This window comes from Cnephaeus nilssonii (assembly GCF_951640355.1).
Source record: "Cnephaeus nilssonii genome assembly, chromosome: 13".
Taxonomy (NCBI): Eukaryota; Metazoa; Chordata; class Mammalia; order Chiroptera; family Vespertilionidae; genus Cnephaeus; species Cnephaeus nilssonii.
The window spans coordinates 62581741-62605222 of NC_137084.1; the positions used below are offsets into that span (position 1 = coordinate 62581741).

The 23482-nt window shown below is 45.9% G+C and overlaps 1 protein-coding gene across 1 annotated transcript in view; it reads right to left on the bottom strand.

Annotated features, from left to right (window-relative positions):
* Positions 1-22915, bottom strand: part of MAML2 (mastermind like transcriptional coactivator 2) — a 360548-nt gene extending 337633 nt beyond the window's left edge. Inside the window, exon 1 of the mRNA XM_079788474.1 lies at positions 21058-22915. Within this exon, the coding sequence (XP_079644600.1) occupies positions 21058-21561 (504 nt within the window). The 5' untranslated portion in view covers positions 21562-22915. The remainder of the gene's footprint in view (positions 1-21057) is intronic.
* Between the last annotated feature and the right edge of the window lie 567 nt (positions 22916-23482).

Here is a 23482-nt window from a genome sequence, read left to right on the forward strand (position 1 = left end):
CAGGAGGCAACCAAATGATGTGTCTCTCCAACACTGATGTCTCTCTCTCCCTCCCTCCTTCCCTTACACTCTCTCTAAAAATCAATGAAAAAAATAAATATTCTCAGGTGAGAATTAACAACAACAACAACAAAAATCATGCAAGAAACGTTCATCAGTGATAACCACCAGCCTATCCTGCAAAAGCCACAGAGAGCTTTCCAGGATGGCCCAGGGAGGTGAGACACACAAACTAGCCAAGACTCTTTCACAGCAATGATGTGTTTTCCACCAAATGAGTGTTAAGAGGTAGGATATATTTATGAAATACTTGCAGCTCAACAGGGGAAAAGGAAAGGAAGTAGAATTAACTCCTTTTTATAGTGATTGGCTTATGTCACCTGTCAGTCACTGCCCCACCACAAATCTAACAACGAAGTCTAATCAAAAGTGTGATGACACACTGGGAGGCTGAGAGAGGCAGTCATTATGAAATATACTACTTAGAGTATCACCACAGCCCCAAAGCAGCTCTGTTCAGCTGACTAAGGAGTATAAGTTTCAGATCATTCTCTAGCCTTCTGGTATACCCAGGCTCGTGGCAACTCAAGGCAAAAGCACTTTTATTGACTCTGGAGATAACTCTGATAGAACCTCTAGTCCCATCTTCTGAGCAGATCTGTGGGTTGGTTGTGTTTCTCCCCCTTCCCCTACCCTCCTTCTTCTAGCACGGAGACATTTTCTTGTAAATTTAGGGATTTATATACAGTGATAATCTTCAATTTATTATTACTCTAAGAAGATGGGGACATTAAGAGTTTGTGAGTGTGTGTGTGCCTGGGTAGGCTCATTGTATTTCTTATTCCTTAAAAGTCAATTAGCCAGCATTTGTAGCAAAAGGAAGGCTCATCAAGACCAAAAGTTTGTTGGCTTTAAAAACACTGTGGGTAAAAATAGTGATTTAAAAGCCAGAGCAAGAAGCATAGCAGCAAGACAACATACTACATGACGAGTACCAAGAAAGCCAGTGTCTTCAGAGGAGAGCCACGCAGGGAACAGGGAGAGAACACATGGAAGCCACGTGCTGGCCAGTGTAGGTGCTCATCTGCCTGGGATTGGGGAGGAAACAATGAGAAGCAGCCTAAGGGGTAAAAACACCGAGGAAAGGTGCCTTCAAACAGGATCTGTGCTGGAAAGATGCACCCTTCATTTCGCCAGAGGATTTCCAGGCCAAGTACCTCCAGCAGCCTATGGCTGCCCCCTTGACTCATCACCCTTGAAACACACACACTCCCAGATCTTGTTATTCTCTCCACTTCATAAACGTGGCCAGTCTCCGAAGCACAGTTGCCTTCCTCTGCTGCAAGAGGTTTCAAGAAATGCTAAACCCTCATGGAACATTGTCATTTCTCCTGTGATGGAATACGAGAGTTTACCTTTTAGAATCTTAAAAAATCTCCAAGTCCAACCTCCCCTTTTTAACATTTAAATTCCTGAAGCTCCTGCTTTTAGGGCTGTAGGTCACAATCTCTTCAAAAAAATTAATCTGCGTTTTGTTATACTTGACTAAAAATATTCCAAAGGTAAAAGAAAGAGCCATATTTGTGAAACCCTTCACTTCACTCAATTTCTGGGTATTATTTTTTAAGTAATCAATGATGCATCCATGCATAAGCAAGTCAACGAAAGTTTAGAAATTTATGTTTTCCTAATAGGACTAGTAAAATCTCCAGAATTCAGTGTGTACACGAAATGTCTATAGAACAGTTTTATTCTAAATAGAGGAGACTTTAAAGGCATAAACAATTTACTCAGCTTACTGGACTGCCTTTCTTTGAGCTGTCCTGTCTATCATAGACACATGTAGCAACCATCATTCCCTCTGTGCATGTTTGATGGGCATATGTCAAAGTAAAACCACCTAGCAATTCCATTTCTTCCTCCCCTCAAATTACCAATATGATTGGACCATCAAATTAAGCAGCTAAATGCCAAATTTTCTTTTTTTAGATCACACACATTTTTGAGTTAGATGACTGGAAAAATAGTCCTGAAGTCTGGACTTTCAAATTTTTTTTTTATAACAACTTCTCAACAGTTCAACCTCTTTAGTAAATATGAGTAAAGAAAACGAGCTCCCAGTCACAGCACATGTTTACAACTAAGTTAAAGGCTCTTAAAAATAGGGTGTTTGATGGTCCACTGCCAAAATACGAGCTCTAGCAGCCTGGAGTGCACAGCTAATAATAAAGAGTCAGTGTTTCTACGAAAATCCCCGAGACCAAGCTCCGACTGAGCTTTATCCTTTTCACCAAGAAGTTCCCCACAATGACACAGACACATAAATTTGGATTTAGAGGTCAAGGTGGGAGGGGAAGAAGGCTCAGAATGGTGGGAGGCCACTTAAAACCAAAGAAAAACATTGCTGGACCAGACTCAAAACTAAACTGCAAAACAGAACAAAAAAAGTTCAGCTGCTACCTAAGGACTGCTTGCCTATTGGGAAAGAAGGACATGTTTTAGATAGATAATAAAAGTCCAAGGTAAAGGAAACATGTCAAGTATGAAGACAGCTACATGTGCTTTCTGTCCAGTTTCCTGAAACTCGAAGGAAATATTTGCATCTCTTAGGAAGAACTGGCTGCACTGTATAGAGTGAAGAATCATACTACCCCAGTTTCAGTGGATTCTTATTCCTGCCACACTTCACTGCCTCACTTCAGGTTCTTTGGCCCTTGGAATCCTTGGAGAATAGGACAAAACTGAGGGACATGTCTACATTGAGAATGTATACATCACACAAAAGTTTACATTCAATTCAGGTGGTTCACAAACTCAAGACGCTCTAACACTTAGCTTTCTAGGGTAAAAGGAAACAATTGATATAGTAAAGAAGGCATTTTCCAAGAGACCATGGAACCACTTCATTCCAGATCCCTAAAGTGGGGTTTGGACATAATAGCTCAATACATATTTGCTAAAATTTGTATTGAGGCAGCTATAGGAGAATTTGATTCTCCCAAAAAAGTTCCAGTGATCTCACTTATGTTTAGGGCATACTTTCCTCATTTCTACCTTTTATTTGTCTCTGCTTCTATAAAAAATGGATTTCCTTCAGAATACTGATAATGAGTGACAGTATCTCCAACATTTTCACATAATAGGGGCTTGGGGGCAATCTGGTTGCAAGTCAGGGAGGGAGTGAAGCTGAGTTTGTACTGCACTTTACAAAAATACTGAAAAAACCCCTCAGTCACTCCATCAGAGCTCTCAGAAAGAGCTCTGGTGTATGGTGTATTCAAGGAACTTACAATTAACTTACTTACTAGTAAACTTAACTTTATTCTATAAATGGATGTAAGGCCCACTTATGGTGTAATCTGGTCTTAACACATTCCTCCAGAGGAAGAGTTAATATTTCACCAGGAATCTATATTCAATATCCTCCAAGTTTCGGTTCCTGAATCCTGAAGAATCCACCTAGAAACTTGTCAGACATGCTGCCTTCTCTCTGCCATGGCAGATAGCAATAATGAACCACCATGGCTCTCTTTCCCACTGAGCTTGGATAGCACCTTAGACTCCTCTACAGTCCTCCTGGTGTGCAAGTTGAATATATTTGTCACTCAAAAAACCTACATGTTCAAGTGCTTTCTATCTCTTAAAAAACAGGACAGAGGCAACTATCTCAAAGAGTAATCTGTGGCCCTCTAGGCATCCATTCTGAATTTCATCTGTACCTTAGGTGATGAGTTCATTCTAATTGTTATTGATTTTCGAAGGTCTTGTTGCACTTGGCTTCCAAACTCAGAGATCTGGATCACGTCTGAGCTAGCATCTGATATCACGTGTGTAACTGACTTCTCTTGTACGCAGTAGGAAACCATAACTAGACACATGGCCAGTGGCATCACCCTGCTCTGTTCAAATCCGGACTCTGTCACTCATGGCTGAATGATCTGGGCCTGTTCCTTCACCTCATGCCTCAAGTTCCTCATCTGTCAAATGGAAATAACTACTTCATTGTGTAATTGTAAAGAAACATGAGTTAATATTTAAAAAAAAAAGACTTAGAAGAGTGCCTGATATGTTGAACACTTAATACATGTGATTTAAAAACGTATATTGAACCAAAAGGGTACCTTGAAGATCAGTGTTTCATATTTGGTGTACGGTACATTTAGTCACAGAAATATAAAAGGTTGGGGCCCTTTTCGAAATCATGCTCTCTGTCCACAGTTTAATTTCAACAAACATTTACCAAATGCTTGCTTACTAGAGGTCTGACAGTATTGTATGTCTTAGAAATACAAAGATAAATAAGGCACCTCTCCACCTGGAAGCAAAATCCCATCACTTATGAACTCCTGCATTTTCTCCAGATGAGCAAAGAAAGGCCTGTCAGCATAAAAACGATATTTCACTTGGATCAGAGTGGATTCAAGATCACTTTTCAGCGAAGGGTTGCAGGTCTCTCCCTTAAGCTCCATCTAAGATATTCATTCCAAAATAAGCAACAGCAAGGAGAAAAACTCAGACCAATCTTGGTGTCAGAGATGAATCTGCTTCTCTGATTCAAGATCAAGTCTCTCTTCATAAAAACCTTTAGCCTTCTCTCCCCAGACCTTCGAGTTGATTCACTAGACTCAAATAGAGAGCAAAGTGTGGGCTTTCATAAATTAAAAAAAAACTGTTCTCACCTCACCTTGCATTCTTACCAATTAATACATTTTTTTAAAAAGAAAAATAACAAGACTCTTTTTTTCCAGCCTCCCTTATTCTAGACTTGATGTGCCCTGGTTGTCTGACATCCTCGTTCCATTCATGATTGCCATTCTTTCTAGGCGAGTCATTGCTTCAAAGTATGTGTGGGTGTGCTTGGGGGAAGCTCAAGACATTCAATGTCCTCATCTTAGATGCAAATTCAATGATGCGTTTGTGGCCCAGCTACTCAACTTTGCCAGCTGTGCACCCTGCACAGGCTCAGGGGTCAGAGGGTGGATTGCTGCTCACTGGTGAAGTTAGCACAGGCCAGTTCACACCCTAAAATTGGTGTGATGATATCCCAGAGAACAAAGCGAGGTCATCTGTGCGTGCACATTCAATAAACTGCAAATTGGCTATCCAAAAGTAAGATATTGTTAGCATTTCTCAACTTCTCAGAGTCTGTTTCCTATTTGTAAAATTTTAAAAAGCTACACTTGCCTTATTTATAGCACAGGGTTTCTGTGAGGACTCTCTGGGTTGAGTATATCTGAGAAGATATTACTGACTATTGCAAATGCCAAATGCCAGGTACTGCTTCTACTGCCTCCCGAGGGCCTGCTAAGCCTCTACCTCCTTATGGCGCGGATGCTAATTTCCTGACCCTTTCTTTTCTGTTTCTATTGCTAGAGAGAGAGATGATATCCTTCTTTGCCTCCAAACGTGCCTTTCAGCAGTTTCTCTTTAATTCTCAAACCTCAGTGACTTCTAACAAAATGATTACTATAGCTCCAAGGCACAGAGGATGCTGACATGACCACCCTCCTGTGCAGAAGCTTCAGAAGCAGAATTTTGCTCAGACTGGCCCAAGCAGCACACAGCCTGGACCGGGAAGGCCACTGTGCAGGCAGCTGTCCAGGCCTGCGGCAGGCACTGGCCAAGGAGCATCTTCCAGGGTAGCCATTTGTTTATGGTCATCACTTTCCACTTCCCAGGGTGGTTCCCCGATTTGCTTCCTTTTCTTTGACCCAAGTCAATCTCCAGTCAGCCACATTATGGAATAAAGAGCTGCACATTATTGTATCAAGAGTTGAATTTACCTCCTTCATGTACTTGTTTGTTTACTCTCTGTCCTCCTCCTCCCACCCCCATTGAAATGTAAACTCCATTAAATAAGAACTTTGTCTCTCCTGTGTGGTTCAAGGGCCTAACACAGGACCCAGTGTACAATAGGCACTCAGTATACATAACCTCTATTCCATCATCCTTTTCCTTGCACCAGTGTTTTCTACTCATGAGGAATGGGGCTATAGAGGTTCAATCTGGGACGAATCTTAGGAGATCATCATACCCCTGTAGCTTTCAAAGGGGGTTGTAGCACTGCAACCATGTTTTTAATTACATGAGGCATATCTAGATCTGCATACACACACACACACACACACACACACACACACACACACACACACACACTGAGTGGCCAGATTATTATGACCACCTGACATTTGTAGGCAAATTAGCCGTACAGTGCATTATATGGGATATGGAAGCCGAAGGCCTGTTCGAACACCTTTGCTGTTTGCATTTACCAAGATAAAACGTCTCCAATTCGCACAGGAACACAAGGATTGGACAGTCGAGCATTGGAAAAAAGTCATGTGGTCCGATGAATCACGTTTCCAGTTGCATCATGCAGATGGCAGAGTGAGAATTTCGCAGAAACAGCATGAAAGCATGCACCCCACACGCATGAGTACAACCCTTCAAGCTGGTGGGGGCAGTGTTATGGTTTGGGGCATGTTTTCCTGGCATGATTTGGGCTCTTTAATTTGTGTGGAACAACGTCTGAATAGCACAACATACCTAAGAATTGTTGTTGATCAAGTTCATCCCATCATGTTGATGGCGTATCCCAATGGAGATGGCTTCTTCCAACAAGACAATGCACCATGCCACGGTGCTCATATTGTGCAGGAGTGGTTTCAAGAACATGAGGGAGACTTTACCTTGCTTAGGTGGCCCCCACAATTACCAGATCTCAATCCAATTGAACATTTGTGGGACGAAGTTAAAAGAGCCATCAGGCAGCTGGTTCCACAACCATCAAATCTCACAGAACTGGACAGTGCTATTCATCAGGCATGGTGTCAGATTCCTCACATCACCTTTCAACATCTTGTGGAGTCAATGCCAAGAAGAATCGCCGCAGTATTGAAGGCAAAAGGTGGCCCAACGGAGTACTGATGGGGTGGTCATAATAATCTGGCCACTTAGTGTATATATACTGTATATATGCCTTCATGTGATTAAAAACTAGTGTTTATATTTAAAATTATATATGCTTTAGTGTGATTAAATTTATATATATATATATATATATATATATATATATATATATATATTCTTCTAATTAAATAGGAGATGGGGACCTAAATTGCCTACCACATGTTATTCCACCTCTCTCTCCTACCTCCAGTCCTGAAAGACTCATAGGCAGCTTTAGTTTAAACACTACAGATCTGGTCATTCACTCAATAAATATTTATTGTGGATCCATAATATTCCAGAAACAGCTGGGGGCTGGAGATGTAGGTGGTGAACAAAACTGGGAGGTTCCTGGTCTCATGGAGCTTACATTCCAGTGGGGAAAAATAGGAAATGCACAAATAAATAAGGAATTGACCTAAGTTCAGATAGTGATAAAAGTTATGAAGATGATAAGACCTCTATAACTGGATAAAGTGATAGGGAAGAGGAGAGAGGAAGAGAGATCAATCATTTGTGTGCACATTAGTTAGGGTAGCCAGGGAGGTCTCTCTAAGGAGGTGATAATTGAACTGAATCCTATGAGACAAGAATAACCTAGTCAAGCAAAGTGCTGAGGAATCCAGCCCTTTGAGGGTACAGAAAAAGGAGGAGTGACTAACCCCAATGTCGCCCTGGTAATTAGTAGTAAGTCTTGGTTCCCTTCATTCCACTTACCATAATGATCTAGTGATCTTTTTCCTAGTTTCTGCAATTTGGCATACTCTTGTTTTCTGCAGCAATTTCCTTTAAAACGGATACTATACTTTTTAATGCAGTTCCTCATTTTTATTTTCTCTGTAAAGTCACCTATGTAATCAGCATGTGACTTTTAGTCTATATATACTAAAAATAACCATGGTAAACAAAGGGCGTGTGTGTGTGTGTGTGTGTGTGTGTGTGTGTGTGTGTGTGTGTGAAAGAGAGAGAGAGAGAGAGAGAGCGAGAGAGAGAGAGAGAGAGAGAGAGAGAGAGAGAGAGATGGGGATTCAATACATATTTTCTAAGCAAAAGTAAGACCCAATCCATCAGAAAAGAAAGAAAATTTGACTTCCTTTATCTTAGTATTTTAAAACAAGAAAAGCCATGTTGTATAGTGTAAAATCAAGATACTTTCATCTAAAAATCCAAAAAAATCTTAACAGAAGAAAAGCTAAGGAATTGAGAAGTTACAGGGAAAAAATGTCACTGCCTCTATGGCTCTAATCTAACAGACAATAAAGCTGAGTGTGTCTACCCTTTGAAACAAAATAAAACAACCACAACCAAATGACCCTTCTGGCTTCCTGCTAGCGACATCTTGCTTTGTGAGAGAAAACGCACTGGAGCCTAAGATGTGATCCATAGACCTGGAATGATCCCCAGACCCGGAAGAGTCGAGGAGTCCTAAGATGCAATTTGAAGAGCGGCGCTCCAAAGAAATCAAGAGCTACAGAGGAAGGGGCCTGTGCTCTCAAAGAAATGAGCTAGATTTCATATTTGTTTGGGTAAATTTTCCTTTGTTGGTTTGTTTGGAGCAGTTCCTGTGCATCCCCCACCTCCCAGTTTTATTAAGTCCCTAAACAGATCTGAGTTTTAAGGGCTTAGAGCTGCCCTTGGGAAATAGGTGATTACTCTCTCTGCTTAGGGTTTTAGTGATAAGAGGGGGCGGGGGGGGGGGGGGGGGAGAAAGGAGGCAGTGGATTGAATTCCCCTCCTCCAGGCTAATTTCTCAGTGACTCTCATTTGTCGTTCCCTTTAAAGCAGAAACATCTTTTGACAATGAAGTGGTGACACATGTAAAATCCCATCCATTAGCCAGCACTTTGCGATGGTTATGTGTGTGTGAAAGAAAGACAGAGGCAAACAGATGGAGAGACTGATGCATATGGCGGAAACACTAGTCAATTCCTGAGGAAGGAAAGCTCCACAAGCATCTTTTCCTTCCCATTTTACATTTTACAGTTCGTGTAATTATTGGGAATTTCTTTATCCATGGAAATGTCACAAGTGCAGTTGGGAGAATCTGGGGGGGGGGGGGGGGGGGCGGTGAGGAATCACTGTTCCCTCTAAAAAATAAATTTGATGGATCAAACTCTAGTCCTACAACTGTGTTTCTCAGAGTAGCGCCCTAAACCCCAACAAGCAGGGTCAGGCATGGAGTGGCGTGTTCATTATTTCTAGGAAGAGTGTTAAGCAACTGACATGACTGTGGGCTTTCCCTCCGCGGGACTTGCTCCCAAGATCACTTTCGATTCTCTTCACTTGCTTTTAAAAACAAAGCATTACCACCCTGGGCACCGTTCCTTCTTTGGAGTCTTCCTAACAGATATATTTGAGAAGAGACTGAACTTCGAAAAGCAAAAGAAAAATATCAGGGAACTTATTCAAGGTTTGTCATCTCAAAAGGGGCCACAGAGGTGATCCCAACCACACACCCAGTGTCCCTTGCTTTTCCAAGAAGGAAAGTAAGTACCAGGAAGCTAAAAGGCCTTGACCAACTTGCCCTACTAGTTAGTATAGTGGGAGCACCAGGACCTTCAACACTGAATTCCCAGGCCAGTGCTCTTTCACTCTATCACTAATAAGGATAGTAAGTATAATATAGTATCACTTCCTTCTTGCTTATTCATTTATTGTGAGGTGTAAGATGGGGGGGGGGGGGAAATGAGGGATTTAGAGTAATTTGAGTTTAGAAACACTGGATTTCAAGTGTTTATGCTTGAATCAAGAATATGCTTCCTTTCCCCCCTGCCTGCTGTGCTAGCTAGCAAAGTCTTCTGTGACCTCGAAGATCGAAAGCAATTACATTGCCCATATATATTTGCTATGCTGCTTGACTCTCCCAAGGGCAGCGTAACAGTACAAGGGGAGTGACATCTTTATGAGGTTAACCCTTTTCTGCTTTAAGGGGAGACTACCGAAGGCAGATGTGTTCCCTGGAGCGTAACAAGAAGCTGGAAATGTAGTAGTTAGGAGGAATGACAGCGCCAGGCCACCATTCAGGAGGGAAGACGCAAATTGCTATTTGGAGGAAACAGTGAGCTGGGGAAGCCTATGAGAATATATTGATGCCATGAAGTGAAAGTGGGATGACAAAAGGGGAGGGGCTCGAATTAGAATACAGTGAAAAGGGACAAAGAAACTAATGTTTGTTAGGTTCCAGCATGCTAGGTTCTTTCTGCATTATCTCATTTAACCCTTACAACCTTTTGAGATAGTGCTATTATCATCAGAAGCAGAAAACGAGTCTCAAAGATTGCGGACGGATCAGGAGAATTCTCGCTTCATATTACACAGTGTTTTTCAAAGTATCATACTTTAACAAGATGTTAGCTTGTAAGAACATGTAGTAAATAACTTCAAAATGCAATGGGTGTTTAATTTTAAAGCGTGCCTTTAACATTTATGTAAAATGTTTTTTGTACTCATTCAATAGAAACTTATCTGGCCACTGGGTAAAGCTGGCAATAAAACTACTGTCCACAATGTGTTAAGTAACCAGTCTTGGGGTAACACATCTAAAGAGGTGGAATCATCTTCCAGGCTGAGGTGTTCTGGCTCTGATTCAGTTAACCCTTGCTAAGTTACAAATTACCCCAAAACTTCGTGGCTTCAAACAGTGATGCCATGTTCCCCATTATTCTCTCGGTTGGCTGGGTAGTTACCCCTCAGCTGATTTCTCCCGGGGTCACTCACTCACTCAGAGGCTGCACTGAGTCAGAGAGTTGGCTAGTCTAAGACGGCCTCACTCTCCTGTTCACAGTTGGTGCTGGTTCGAGGCAGGGGCACCTTAGTCCTCTGCATGTGGATGCTCATTCTCCCACTGGCGGGACCAGCTTCTTTCCATGGTGGTGTCAGTGTTTCAAGAGGGCTTGTTTTTTGTTTTTTAAATCGCTTTATTTGGGTGTGATTGACATATAAAAAGCTGTACACATTGAACATATACAATTCTGTAAATTTGGGGATAAGTGTGCACCTGTGAAACCATCACCACCATCAAGACCATACACATATCCATTGCCTTCCAAAGTTTTCTCCTGCTATTATTATTATTTGTGGTAAGAACACTTAACATAGGATTTACCCTCTTAACAAATTTTAAGTCCAAGAGATCTTCCTAAAGCCCATCCTCAGAATTAGCACAGTTTCACTTCTGTCACATACTCTTGGTTAAAACAAATCCTGGGGTCACTTAAGACTTAAGGGGGGAAATCGCGTCCACTTATTGCTGGGAGAAGTGGTCAAGTCCCATTGCAAAGGGATAGAAGGCAACATCGGGACCATTTACAAAACAACCTACCATAGGCTTTCCACTCCAGCTCTTTCTACTAGCAGAACTTTAATAAAAATTCCAAATTGCCCTTCGAGTTCTTTGTATAGGTGTATAAAAAGTCCTTAATAAAAGGACTACTTTCTATAACCTGGAATAGCTGTCAGAAAGCTTGAATTCTCGATCTATCTCTACTGCAGTGGGATCGTGGACCGCTTTCGTTTAAGTGGGCTTTAATTTTGTCATCTATGAGAAAGTGTTTGGTCTGTTTTCTCTCTAAGGGCTCATGCAACTCTATCCACGGACAGTGTCTTATTCTTAGATCAATAGGAACTAGCTTCCTGGGGGATGGGCAGGATGGAAATGAAAAAGGGTGGAAAGCAGATGGCCCCTATTTTGCAACATGCTCCCTTTTATTTCTGTGGGTGCAGAACCTGGGAGGCAGTGAGCAAATGAACTCTTCCATGATCTGGGTGCTGCTCTGACCATGTCCACATATTACATGCTAAGGGGGTCCAGGCCCTCCAGCATGACATCAAGGGCTTCTGGACCTGGTTAGACAAAACACTTCCCAGGCAGCACACTCACCCCAGCTAAGCAGACAGGAGAGGTGGGAAGGCTCCTGAGTGGTCTCTTCCTGCGGGAAATGCGTCGCTGGAAGCTCTCTCAGAAAGATACTGTTGCCTGCTCTATGGAAGATCAGGTTCCCAAGGAGCAAACTAATGTTTAATTTAGCACAAAGATAGCTCAGAAGCTCTCTCCCAGGGACCGCGCCTGCGAACAGACCCACATGCGAAGAATCTAAGCGAGAAAAGGAAGCTCTCCTAGAGCAAAGGCTGCAGGACTTGGGCGCAACCCCGGCTGAACCAAAGCCCCCGCCAGTTGCTTGTGAAGAGGACCGCTGCTCTTTCCTGTCTATTCTGATGTCTGTACTTTGCACGTGTTCTTAACACTTCCGAGAAACAACCCAATGGGATAAGCCACTAGCACATAATTTTTGCAGCCTGAAATGACACGATGCAGTGTGGCAATCAAACGTGCAAGCCTTAGCCGGTTTAGCAAGTATCAGTCCACTTAGGTGAATGACAACAAAAAACTTAGTCACTCCAGCTTCTCGGCCGGATAATGTTTTTGTCTTTACATAATTCAGACCTCAGAGACCTTCCGAAATGAGCAATGTATACTTAAGCCTGGCGATCGTCACTCCAAAGACACAGTACGGTACAAATTGTATTCAATTAAGCCACTTCTTTGCACCCTGGTTACCATGATTCTAAGAGATTACACTGTGTCTCCAATAGACTCCTGGTACGTTATTAGCCGTTGCAGCAAACTTTTGCCTTTAGTACGTTTTCTGAAAACAAAACAAAACAAAAAAACCCTCAAACATGTAATTAACTTTCTATTCAAATCCATCACAATTACCTGAAAAGAAGTCTGTTGTACAGTGAAGTCTGTGGGTGAGAGTTATTAGTGGGTTGGAAAAGATCCACAAATATAACCCATGCCACACTTCTGACAAAAGAGAGTTTTTTAAACAACAGTGTTAATGATTCCGTATTAATGTATGAGCCTGTCATAATGACTCGTGGAACATTGTAAAAACAATACAAACCAAACCCAACCCAGCATGAGCTTGACGCTCCCTTTTGTAAGAATATTCTCTCCCAAGGAGGGCGGGGGAGATGCAAGTTTAAATGATGGGGAATAAACAAACAAACAAAATTCTGACTCCATCCTTTGCTCAGAGTCAGCACCAGCACATGCATCCTTGCCCAAACATCAGCCACCCAACAAGATTATTCTTACTCTGAACCTGTCCCTTCTTCATAGAAGCATTGTGTTTTGGGTTCAGATTTATCATCTCGAAGATTTGCTTGGAAGGAAGCCGTGGCAAATTTTCCATATGTTTCCCACGGAAAGTCACATTTTAGGAAGCACTGAGCAAAGGTGGGAGTCCAAGCTGAGGACCACAGCGAGGCATAACATTTTCAGCCTGCTGCTGGGGAAGAGGGCAAAGTCGCATTGCCCATTCACTTGCAGCTCTTTGCAGTGAGCTAATTGATTCTTCAGCAACTTGAGCCGGGATCTGGCTTTCAAGAGCATAAATTTAAAGCTCCACAGCTGGGAACGTCTAACTCTTTGTCACTCTGTGACCAGATTCACTTAAGAATTATTCATCAGTCTGAATTAATAATTCAGTTAAATGGTAAATTTGGGCTATTCGGTTCTAATGATTCCAAACTCTCAATAGATGGTTTAAATTTCTCATTTACCCACAAAGCCCACACGCCACACTCGCTGGGCAAATGAAGGGAAACCCAGCCTCTATTCTCGAAGAAGTGAGAAATCAAATAAACACTCACTCTGGTCAAATTCCGGATGAGGACTCCTGGAATCCCAGGATTTGAAGAAATATTAATGGACCCTTTTCTCAAGAAGGACACGATTTAACCCATTCCAGGGAAATGTAAACCTAGCCCAGATGACATCTCCATATTAAACTACTTAGGGAAACTGGATACTGTGCTATCCCTCACTAGCCATTTTAAGTAAATATTAAAGAGAAAAGCCATGCCCTTCTACAAGGTGCCCCTGACACATTCTGGAGACAGAATCCATGGCTGGGAAAACCACGAATCTGGCTCGGGTATGTCACATCTCAGATCAACAATAACAGCTAAAGTTGACTGAGCCTCTACCAGGTGACAGGCAACAGTTACCTCATTTACTCCATGACCCTAAATAGTTAGTTCTATTACTGTTATTCCATGTTACAAGTGAGGAAACCGAGGCAGAAGAGGTTAGCTAACATAACCACGAAGACAGAGCTATTAAGCGGTAGCGCTCACCCCTGACCCCAGGCTCTTTACTGCTATGCTGCCTTGCCTCCTTAAACAGCCAACTTTTACACTTCTGTTTCCAACCCCACCCACTCTCTTTTTGGACTGTCAATACTAAGAGGGAAAAGGCTATATCAAGTTACTCATCATGGATAGATTCATTCTCATGGCATAGAAGAGCTACACAATACGTAACTCTTTAATGGATAAATGAAAAATTTCTCCAAACTTTAAAAAGCATTCATATCCACAATCTTGATAGGAAATGTCGGGACCTTCACTAAAACCATGAAGAGGGCAGTGCATGTAAACTCTGTTGTTTTCCCATTTTCCTAGCCACTCATTTGACAGTTGGTTGTGCTTCAAGTCTTGTGGAGCACGGCTGAACTTCTCACTTCCTTCCAGAGGAAATGAAACAGCTTTTATTCTTTCGCATCTCTTCCTTAGATTGTGTGGGAAAGGGTGGAGGCTGGCAGCCACAGGTAGCTAGCCCACAAGCTATGGTCAGCATCCCAGCATCATGCCTTGAATCAGAGGGCAAAGGAACTGTTGGCTTTTCTCCTCTGCCATCTATTCCGTATGGTACCTTCCCCGCCCCGTGGGCCAGACAGGAGAGCCTAATATTCCAGTAAACTCTGGGGGGAGTATAAAAGATTGGTAACACATCTGCATTAAAAAGCAAGCCAGAAAGTAAGTAAATCTCAAAGACCATCTATCTGGACTTGCAGCCTTTCATAGATTTCTGCTCACATTTTTTTTTTTTAATGAAATCACCTTTTCCAAGTTAGTAAACAAGCAAACTCATTTGTAGGAAGATCAGTTTACACATCCAGAGAACACACTTTTACCCACAGGGCAATTCTTATTGGCCCTGGAAGGCCTCCAGAGGAGGAGTTGGTTCTGCTTCTTTTAGTTTCTCTTTGGTGTCTAGCTAGTATGCTTTTAAAACCATCTCCTCTGGATGCCAAAGGCCATGTCGTGCTGTCTATAACTCACTGTGAATGGGAGAAGTGTGTAAATAGCAAGGCATTAAGCCGCTCAAGGGACCTGGAGACAGGTAATACAGAACACTTAGGCAATGTGCTATGAGAAGAGGCGGCTCGAGGGGAAATGTAATACTTGTCTTCAAGTATATGAAAGATTATTATTGCTTCATAGATGCTGACTCCTCTGGGTCGTCCTTGCTCTACCATTTCCCAGGGCTTCTGACTGCTCTCTTGCCAGAACTCCTGACCCTCCCTGAAGAAGACCCACCCTACTTGTGCCCCGCTTGACTCAAACCCAACCACAGGGGAGTCAGGCTTCACTCTCTGCCCCCAGACACCTAACGTTCATGGGCATCCACTCTCAGCTACCCCATTCCACATTCCACATTCGGTCCCTCCTCACAGGCCCTGCTGGTGACCCACAGTCTCCAAAGAGCTCTCCCAGCCTGGATTTGAATCTCTCTCCTACCGACTATCAACAGTGCTAATGCTAACAGTGCTAATGCTTACAGCGCCCACGTGCCAGGCACTATGCTAACTGTTTTGCCAAAGAATATTAGCTTTGTTTTACAGAGGAAGATACTGCTGCTCCAAAAGAATAAAGTTATTTCCCCAAGCTCATATAGCTAGTAGGTGTGAAGTAAGGATCTGAACACATGTTGATCTACAAAATTTATGCTTTAAATGCTTCCATTTACTGCATCCCTAAGCCTCAGTTTACTTATTTTAAAATGGGGCAAATGTTGCTTATGCATCTGTTTGGGTTTTCGTTTGTTTTTGGAAGGCATTACATAAATTGTGTAATAAAAGTGCCTTGTACATTCTAGGGCTCAATAAATATTTATTCCTTTCTCTGACTTTCTAAATCAGTTTTGGTCCATTCTACCTAATTTTGCTGTTACTTTATTGATGTGGTCATGATTAGCCTACTGGACTGTAAGTTTGCAGGGACTATGTCTTTTGCTGTATTTCTGTTCTCCGGCAGAGCCTGTTAGAATGTGAGGGAAATTAGCATGAGGATGGAGAAGAAAACTTTAGAATTATTTTCCTTAAGCATGACCCCACCTATGAACATATATAAGGGGCTAGATTAAAGGACAAGGAAGTAGTAGAATCCACTCAGGATGGCTTGGATGGTTTAGCTGCTATGCAGAGCAGAACTAGATTTTTTTTTTCCAAATTTCTTTCTAGGCTTTTTGAGATTAAATTGCAGTGATTAACACACATACACCATCACTAAAAACAAAAACAGCTAATCATGGCCACTCGTTTAGTCACATTTAACTGTTATGTTTCAGAACATTTGAAAACCCATGCTTGTCTTGGTACTTCCAAAAGGTGTACAGTATTAGGGAAGCCATACAATATCAAACTTTAACTCTCAGGAACATTGGATGAACATCACCTAGCAATGATATTATTTCAAAGAAAGCAGATGACTTCTATCAATAAACAGCCACCTAAACAAGCAAGACATATTGGTTGACATAACATCGCTTCGCTGTCAAAGCGAGCTTTCTGTCACTTTTTGATAAAGGGTTGTACCAACTTCTCTCTCCACTTGAACTCTTTTGCTTTTGTGAGCTCTTATAATTGTATTTACTTGAAAGAAGTAGTAGGAAGGTCCTGGAGAGATAAGAACTCTCCCTTTATTACTCTGTTCTGGAAAACAGAACAAAAATAGGTCAGTTCTTAAGGAAATGATGGCTGCATACATAAATAATGTAAACACTCCTATCACTGTCCTGGGAGGACATTTATCACACAGACAGCCAAGGAAACCGACATCTGGCCAATAAACTGCTCCTGTTCTCAGCTCCCTGCTTACAGTGTAGAAATGTTGAGTTGCCAATTGGAAACTTGATTATTATCAGTCAAAAATAACCAGGGAACTCTGGCAATGATTGAACTTGTTTGACTTTCTTAAGCTAACAATTAACATTTTAGACTATTGTTGACAAAATATTTAACTTTCCCATACTGCGTGTGCAAACGACTTTCCTAATATTCCTTAGACGCCCCGGTGGACACACCTTTCCCAAGCCGCTCAGGTCTACGCAGGGGCCTGTAAGGGACGTGCATTCCGAGGCCCCAAACGCTTTCACAGCACAGTCCCTGTGAACTAGGACTTTCGGGGACCTTCAGGAACACTTAAGCACACTGATATCTCAGTCTTATCTTGACAGCACTGTATTTGAAGCACCAATCCCTCTATTTACAATAAAAGCTATTTCACCATTTCAAACACTCAACTGAGAGCCTAAGGATACTTTTAATCCCTGGAAAAACTGGTATTATGACCCGTTGTTTCGTCGTTTATTATTAGAAATACTAGCAATAATGCCTTGCATTTCTGCAGTGCTTTAATTTTTCCAAAGCCTGTTCGGAAACACACATTCATTTGCTTCTCTCAACAACCCAGGGCAGCGTTATTGTTCTCTCTGCTTTACAGATGACTGTTAAGTAGCTTGTCCTAGGTCACCCAGCTGGTAGTGATCAAGCAGGCACAGAACCGAGGATGCAGACCCCTCATCTGATCTGCTTTCTTTCCTCCACACTACATTAGAGAAAAGATAATCTCTACAGCCAAAGATGACTTGGAACCACTTATCTCTCCATCCTAGCAACAGCGTATGCAACAGAAAAAGAGCTTGTCTCAGGCAAAAGGGAAAGATGGATTATGCACCACGGAAGCTCAAACTGTGCTGTTCCATGGACCAGCAATTACTCAGTTTTACAGTTCATTCAGAGATTCAAACATACTTCCCCGGCAAATGATTTAGTGCCTAAAGCCTGCTCCCAGTGGTTAGAAATGCAGATCTTCTTTAAGCCCTACAATCCGGGCCCTCTAAAAGGCCCTGATCCTGCAGTCCCTGCAGCCGTGGGGCTTCCCCTGAACTTGTACTTGAGCTAAATGAAGAAACTGGCTGAGTAAGGGCTGCAGAATTAGGCGCTCAATGTGGACAGAATTAGAACTGGCTTGGGGGTTATTCTTGCATTGTTCTTGCATCTTAGGCTATTAAAATAACTCCGACATTGTATATTTCTTGCAGTATAACACTCCTCAAAGTCAACACCATCTCGTGGAACAGAAGTTCCCCTTTCACCATCATTCAGATACTAACTAGTATTACCGACTATACACAAGGCATTGTGCTAGCAGGTAGGCAGGGTACGGAGCTTTCAGCCGAGGATACAGTGCGTATCTGACTTGAGGTGATCAATATTCTCTGCCTTTCTCCAAAGGGTGTTTATGGCCACTTATGAGATACCAATTTATGATTAAAGTGATACGTTCAACACACCCAGACAGAAATAAATCTGGTTACAGACACCGCCGCAATACAATGAAGAAGGCACTCTGATGCTTGTTCTGCACAAGAGGCCCCATTAAATTCACAGTGTTTTGGAAAATAAGAGGAGCAGGAGTTGAAGTGAGACCTGCAGGTCCAATGGGCTTGGTGAATCACTCCCAAACACCTAGACCCTTCGCACACAATGTTATCAGGTTAATACAGTACTTGCATCACCGATCGCTGAGTGCCATGCTGAGTAACAAAGCACCAAATTTAGAAGCTAAAATGGAGAAGGGAATTTCCAATAGCCAAGCGGGGGGGCGGGGGGGGGTGGTAATAACCATTGTCCCTTGCAATGCCTCACATTTTCAATGAAAAACAACTATTATCTTTTGACCCCTAACTCACACAGCCCCTCTCATCATCACTCAGACAGGGCGGACCCCCCAGGGACAGTGTCAGGCGATGGCTGGTGGTTAGGAGAGAGAACACGGATTCCCGCGAAGACCGGGAGTGGGACAGCGGCCACCTCTGGCTTCTGCAGCACGAAAGCCTTCAGTTGGGAAAGGCCAGACACCGTGCTCTCACTTCCTCCCGCCGTGGATATTGCTAGTCGTAAAGTTACAATCACCACTGAAGTTGGTTTCATTTCGCATCCCAAAACCCCCAAGTGAAAAAAAAAAAAAAAAGAAAAAAGAAAGGCAGCCTCATCTTACTTCCAAGTGGGAGAAAAGCAAAAGCCAGAAGAACAAGGCCATGAGCAGGCGCGCCGCCTTCCTCCCAGGGGCTGGGGTGCGAGGGGCACATCCAGGCTTGGCACCCAGAACAGAGGTCAGTCTTCTCCACTGAGCAGGGCTGGGCGCCTCGGTCCCTGTATCATCCCCAGAAACACTTACCAGGAGGCCGGGAAGCACACAAAGCCGTATTATTGGGAGACTTGCAGACAGATTATAAATTTACTGGGGACAATCGAGGCATTTAGATACTTTTGGCTGCAGATGCTGGTGACACACACATGCATACAAACCTCATTCTTCTCGCCATTGGAGTGACTCTCTCCCCCTCCCCCCCCCCACCCCTCACCTCAGCATCTCTCCTTCACAAAGCAAACTCCCCTAGCTCTCAGAGGGAATTCCAGGGAGAGGTGGGGACAGAGCAGGTGGCAAGGAGAGGAAATTAGCCTTTGAAGCTCTAGCAGAACCCCACAAACCAATCTCACTCAGGGATAAAGCAGCAAACACTGGGCAGTTTCACTGCTAGCAGTTATTTTTCATCTGGAGTCGGCGCCAGGAAGTTGCAGTTCTAGGCATCCCAAGCAAAAAGTGTGTGTGTGTGTGTGTGTGTGTGTGTGTGGTGGGGGAGGGCACCCTCCTAGTCCCCCGAGTTTCTGGAAACCATCCCTACAGGGATAAGGGGGCGCCACAGAGAAGCATGCTATGGGCTGGTCGGTAAGGTGTCCTCTGCCTAGAGCTCCTTTTCAAACACGGTTGGAGAAGTTCAACTTGGTGCCTTCCTTCCTTTGGGCTTTTTGAGTACTTTTCGGCTGGCCTGGCTATTTCCTGTTGCTGACTTTCATTAGGGCTGACTTGGGCTAACTGGAGCTGTGGTGTGAGCAGACTCAGGACGTAGGAGCCCCACAGAGCTCAGAGATGGAGAAAGCTGGCGGGGCCGTGGGGGGCCGTGGGGCTGTGGGGCTGCGGGACTGTGGGGCCGTGGGGCTGCGGGGCTGCAGGGCTGCAGGGTTGCAGGCTGGGGGGCAGGGCTCTACCTTCTCCCCAGAGGCTGGTGGCCCAGCAGCTGGGGGGAAGCTTGCACATGGCAAGCAGTCACCTGACCAGGCCTGGCATCCAAAAACCAATGAGTCAAGGGATACTCCCTCTGGGACGGGGTGGATCTGTGCCTCCAAGGAGGAACTTCCAGTCAGAAGCCTGATCAGAACTTTCAGGTCTGCTGTCCCGTCACCAGCAGTGGCTGCAGACAAGCCACTTCCCAGGATGACAGCTTGTGCACAGACAGCCCCCCGGTGCCTGCCCACTTTAATGACCGCTGTCATTTGTCACTGTCCAACGGTCGTGGCTATGAAAAGAAGCTTGGAGAGAGGGCTGAGGGAGGCGGTAGAGAATCAGGGAGTGGGTCTCGTAAAAAGATTCCCTCGCTGGTCTGGGACAGTTCCCTCCACATTTTGTTTTGTACTGAGGGGACCCCCGGGGACCTCTGTGTTGCAGATCACCACTTGGGTTCTCTGGAAGGGGCCCCCTCAAAGGCAGGTGGGGACAGGGTCCGTTCACCTGATCAATGTTTTCAGGCTGAAGCGTGGCTTGTTGGGCCTAATCAGAGCTGACTAGCCGAAGCTGGCGCATCCCCGAGACCCGGCCTTCCTCAGCGGCCTTCCTCAGACCTTGCCCGCCGGTGGCCACCTCCTCTACACGTACAAGCCGTGGCCTCGCAGCGCCTCGGGAGAACTCGGCTCCTCACCGGCAGGGAACACCCTGCACGTGGAGGGGCGCCCGTGCGCTCGCACCTGCGGAACTGGCTGAGTAAGAGCGTCAACCACACGCGCAGCACACCCCGTGGCCTGGGCGGCAGGCCGGTGACCCCGAGGCCCTCTGCACCGCATCGGGCCCAGGCCAGCTCTCCCCTCGCCCCAGGCCACACGACCACGGCCAGAACCATGAGAAAACCGGGTGCCTTACCGCAATCAGGGCCGAGTTCCGCTGGTCCCCGGGGGTGGACGCCGGTGGCTGCTGCTCGCCCTCGAGGCCACCACCGCCACCATTATTGCTGCTGCCGAGCAGGTGCTGCTGGTGGTGGTGGTGATAGTCCGGCGGGGGCGGGGGGCCCGCTGAGGCTTGGGCGGCGGCCGCAGGGGCGGCGGGGGGCGGCGGGGCGGCGGGGGTGGCCGCAGCGGCCGTGGCCTTGGCGTGCTTGCCCGTCTTCCTGGCGCCCTGGCCGTGCTGCACGAGGCTCAGGAGCTGCAGGGTGCTCTCCCGCTCGCGGTCGGAGCTCTCCGCTCGGCCTCGCTCGTAGCGGCCTTCGCAGCTCAGGTGGTGCTGGCGGCAGACGGCGATCCGCGCCCGGAGGCGCTCCACGATAGCACTGTGCACTCGTGGGGTGACGGAGCCCCCTCCGAGGAGGCCCGCCCCGGGGGCCGCCCCTAGCCCTCCTGTGGGGGCCTGCGGGGGCGCTGTGTCCCCCATCTTCGTGGACACACTGATTGCTGCCTCTGGGATGGCGGGGTGGAAGGAGGCAGGAACTGGCGATTACAGGCAAGTCTGTTCTTGACAAGGTGGGCTCAGGGCTCAGGGCCACATGAATAGAGGTCTTCAGAGGTTTGGGGCGGGGGGAGCAGTGGAGAAGGTGTGGGGGAGGGGCGCTGGTAAAAAAAAAAAGAAGAAGAAAAAGAGGATGAGGAGCAAGAAGAGAAGCCGGTGGCGGAGGATGAGCAGGAGAGGAACCCCGATCGACTCACTCTGACGGCAGGTGACAGCTCTGCACACGTTGGACGGAATCCGTGGGGTTCCCCCGCCCCAAGCGGACAAGAGCCACGAAGTCCTTGGCCACCACACCACCTGGGGTTCGAGCAAGGATCCAGGGGGTGCCGAGCCAGGGGCAGAAAGAGGCAGCGAAGGGGGACTGAGCGAGGGATGAACAGGGAGCCGGACTCCCCCCTCACCTAGTTGCCGCCGGACATTCGGGGTGATGGGGATGTTTCTGCAGAGAAACGCATGTCGACCACCGTCTGGGGAACCCCGCAGCCTTCACTTTTCCTCAGGTTAAAAAAAAAAAGAAAAGTGCTGTTTCAGGAGGTTTCTGAAGTCACGGTGCAAACCGTACAAACACCAGGAGAGGCTGTCTTTTGGCTCCTCATTCCTCCTCCCTTCCCCTGGCTCCGGTGTTTCCTCCTCTTTTGGGGGGGGGGGGGGGGACAGTGGGGTGTCTTCTCCCAACCGAGGGAGCCGGCTTCTCAGTGGCTCACGATGTCAGTCGCTGGACTGTCGGACCATGCTCCTCTCCTCGGCGGATCCGGCCCCCGGCGCAGTCCTCATGCCTCTAAGGGCGGCTCGCCTCCCGGGAAAGCAGCCTGAAGTCGCTGGCCACGGAGCCCCTCCGGCACATTCCCGCCCCCTGTCCCCGCTCAGGCTTCCGTGTCCCTCGCCCCCGGCTCTGTTCTCCGGCAGGATCCAGAGAGACCAACTCTTGCGAGAGGAATTTACCAACGATGGTCCCACTTACAAACTTCCAGCAAATTGCACCGAGCCATGGCCAGCCACTTTCCTGTCCACTTTGGTACATTCCATCCCGGCCAGTGGGTCTGCGGGGGTCTGGACTCGCAATGAGCAGTGTGGTTCTCTCTCTCTCTCTCTTGTATGGCTCCGCTGTATAGGTGGAAAGAAGAAGAAGAAGGAGGGAAAAAAAAGTAGCTTGTATTTTCCTTTCTCTTTCCCGTCTGTTGTTGGCCCGCTGGGCTGACACGGGCTCCCCTGCCCGGAGTCACGGCGACACACAGGCGTTCATTGTGCTCCGATAGCAGAGGGAGAGAAAGAGAGTGAGACAGAGAGGGAGAGGGAGAGAGAGAGAGAGAGCCAGCAAGCTGCAGATGGGGGGACGGAGGGGGGCGGAGGGGCGGGCGGGAGAGCGAATCCGGGGCTCCCTGGTGGAAGGCTGGTGCCACTGCACGAGTGAGTAATTGCCGCCGGGCTCCGGGGAAAGGGGGACGCAGAGGGCCTCCCAGCGGCTGAAGAGGTAAATCCCAGGCCGGCGCGGCTCCGCGCTCAGCTCAGCTCAGCTCAGCTCAGCTCAGCTCAGCTCAGCCTCTCAGCCTGGGCAGAGGGGTAAAGCCGGGGAAATTCCCCAACCTCTGCACAACTACTTCATCAGCTGTAAGTGTTTAAGAAATCCCCGGCCAGGGAATGTATTTTCCCTCTCGGACCTACTTTATGCCCCCCTCCCCCACCCCCCGAGGATATCATTTTCATTTTTCAATATGTTGTAAATGACACCCCTGAGCACCCAGAGAGAGCTGGGCGAACACGAAGGAAGCGTTCGTTTAGTAACCAGGCGGTGTGACTGCGTGCGTGCTGGGGGTGGGGGAGAGGGTGGAGAGGAGAGGAAATCACA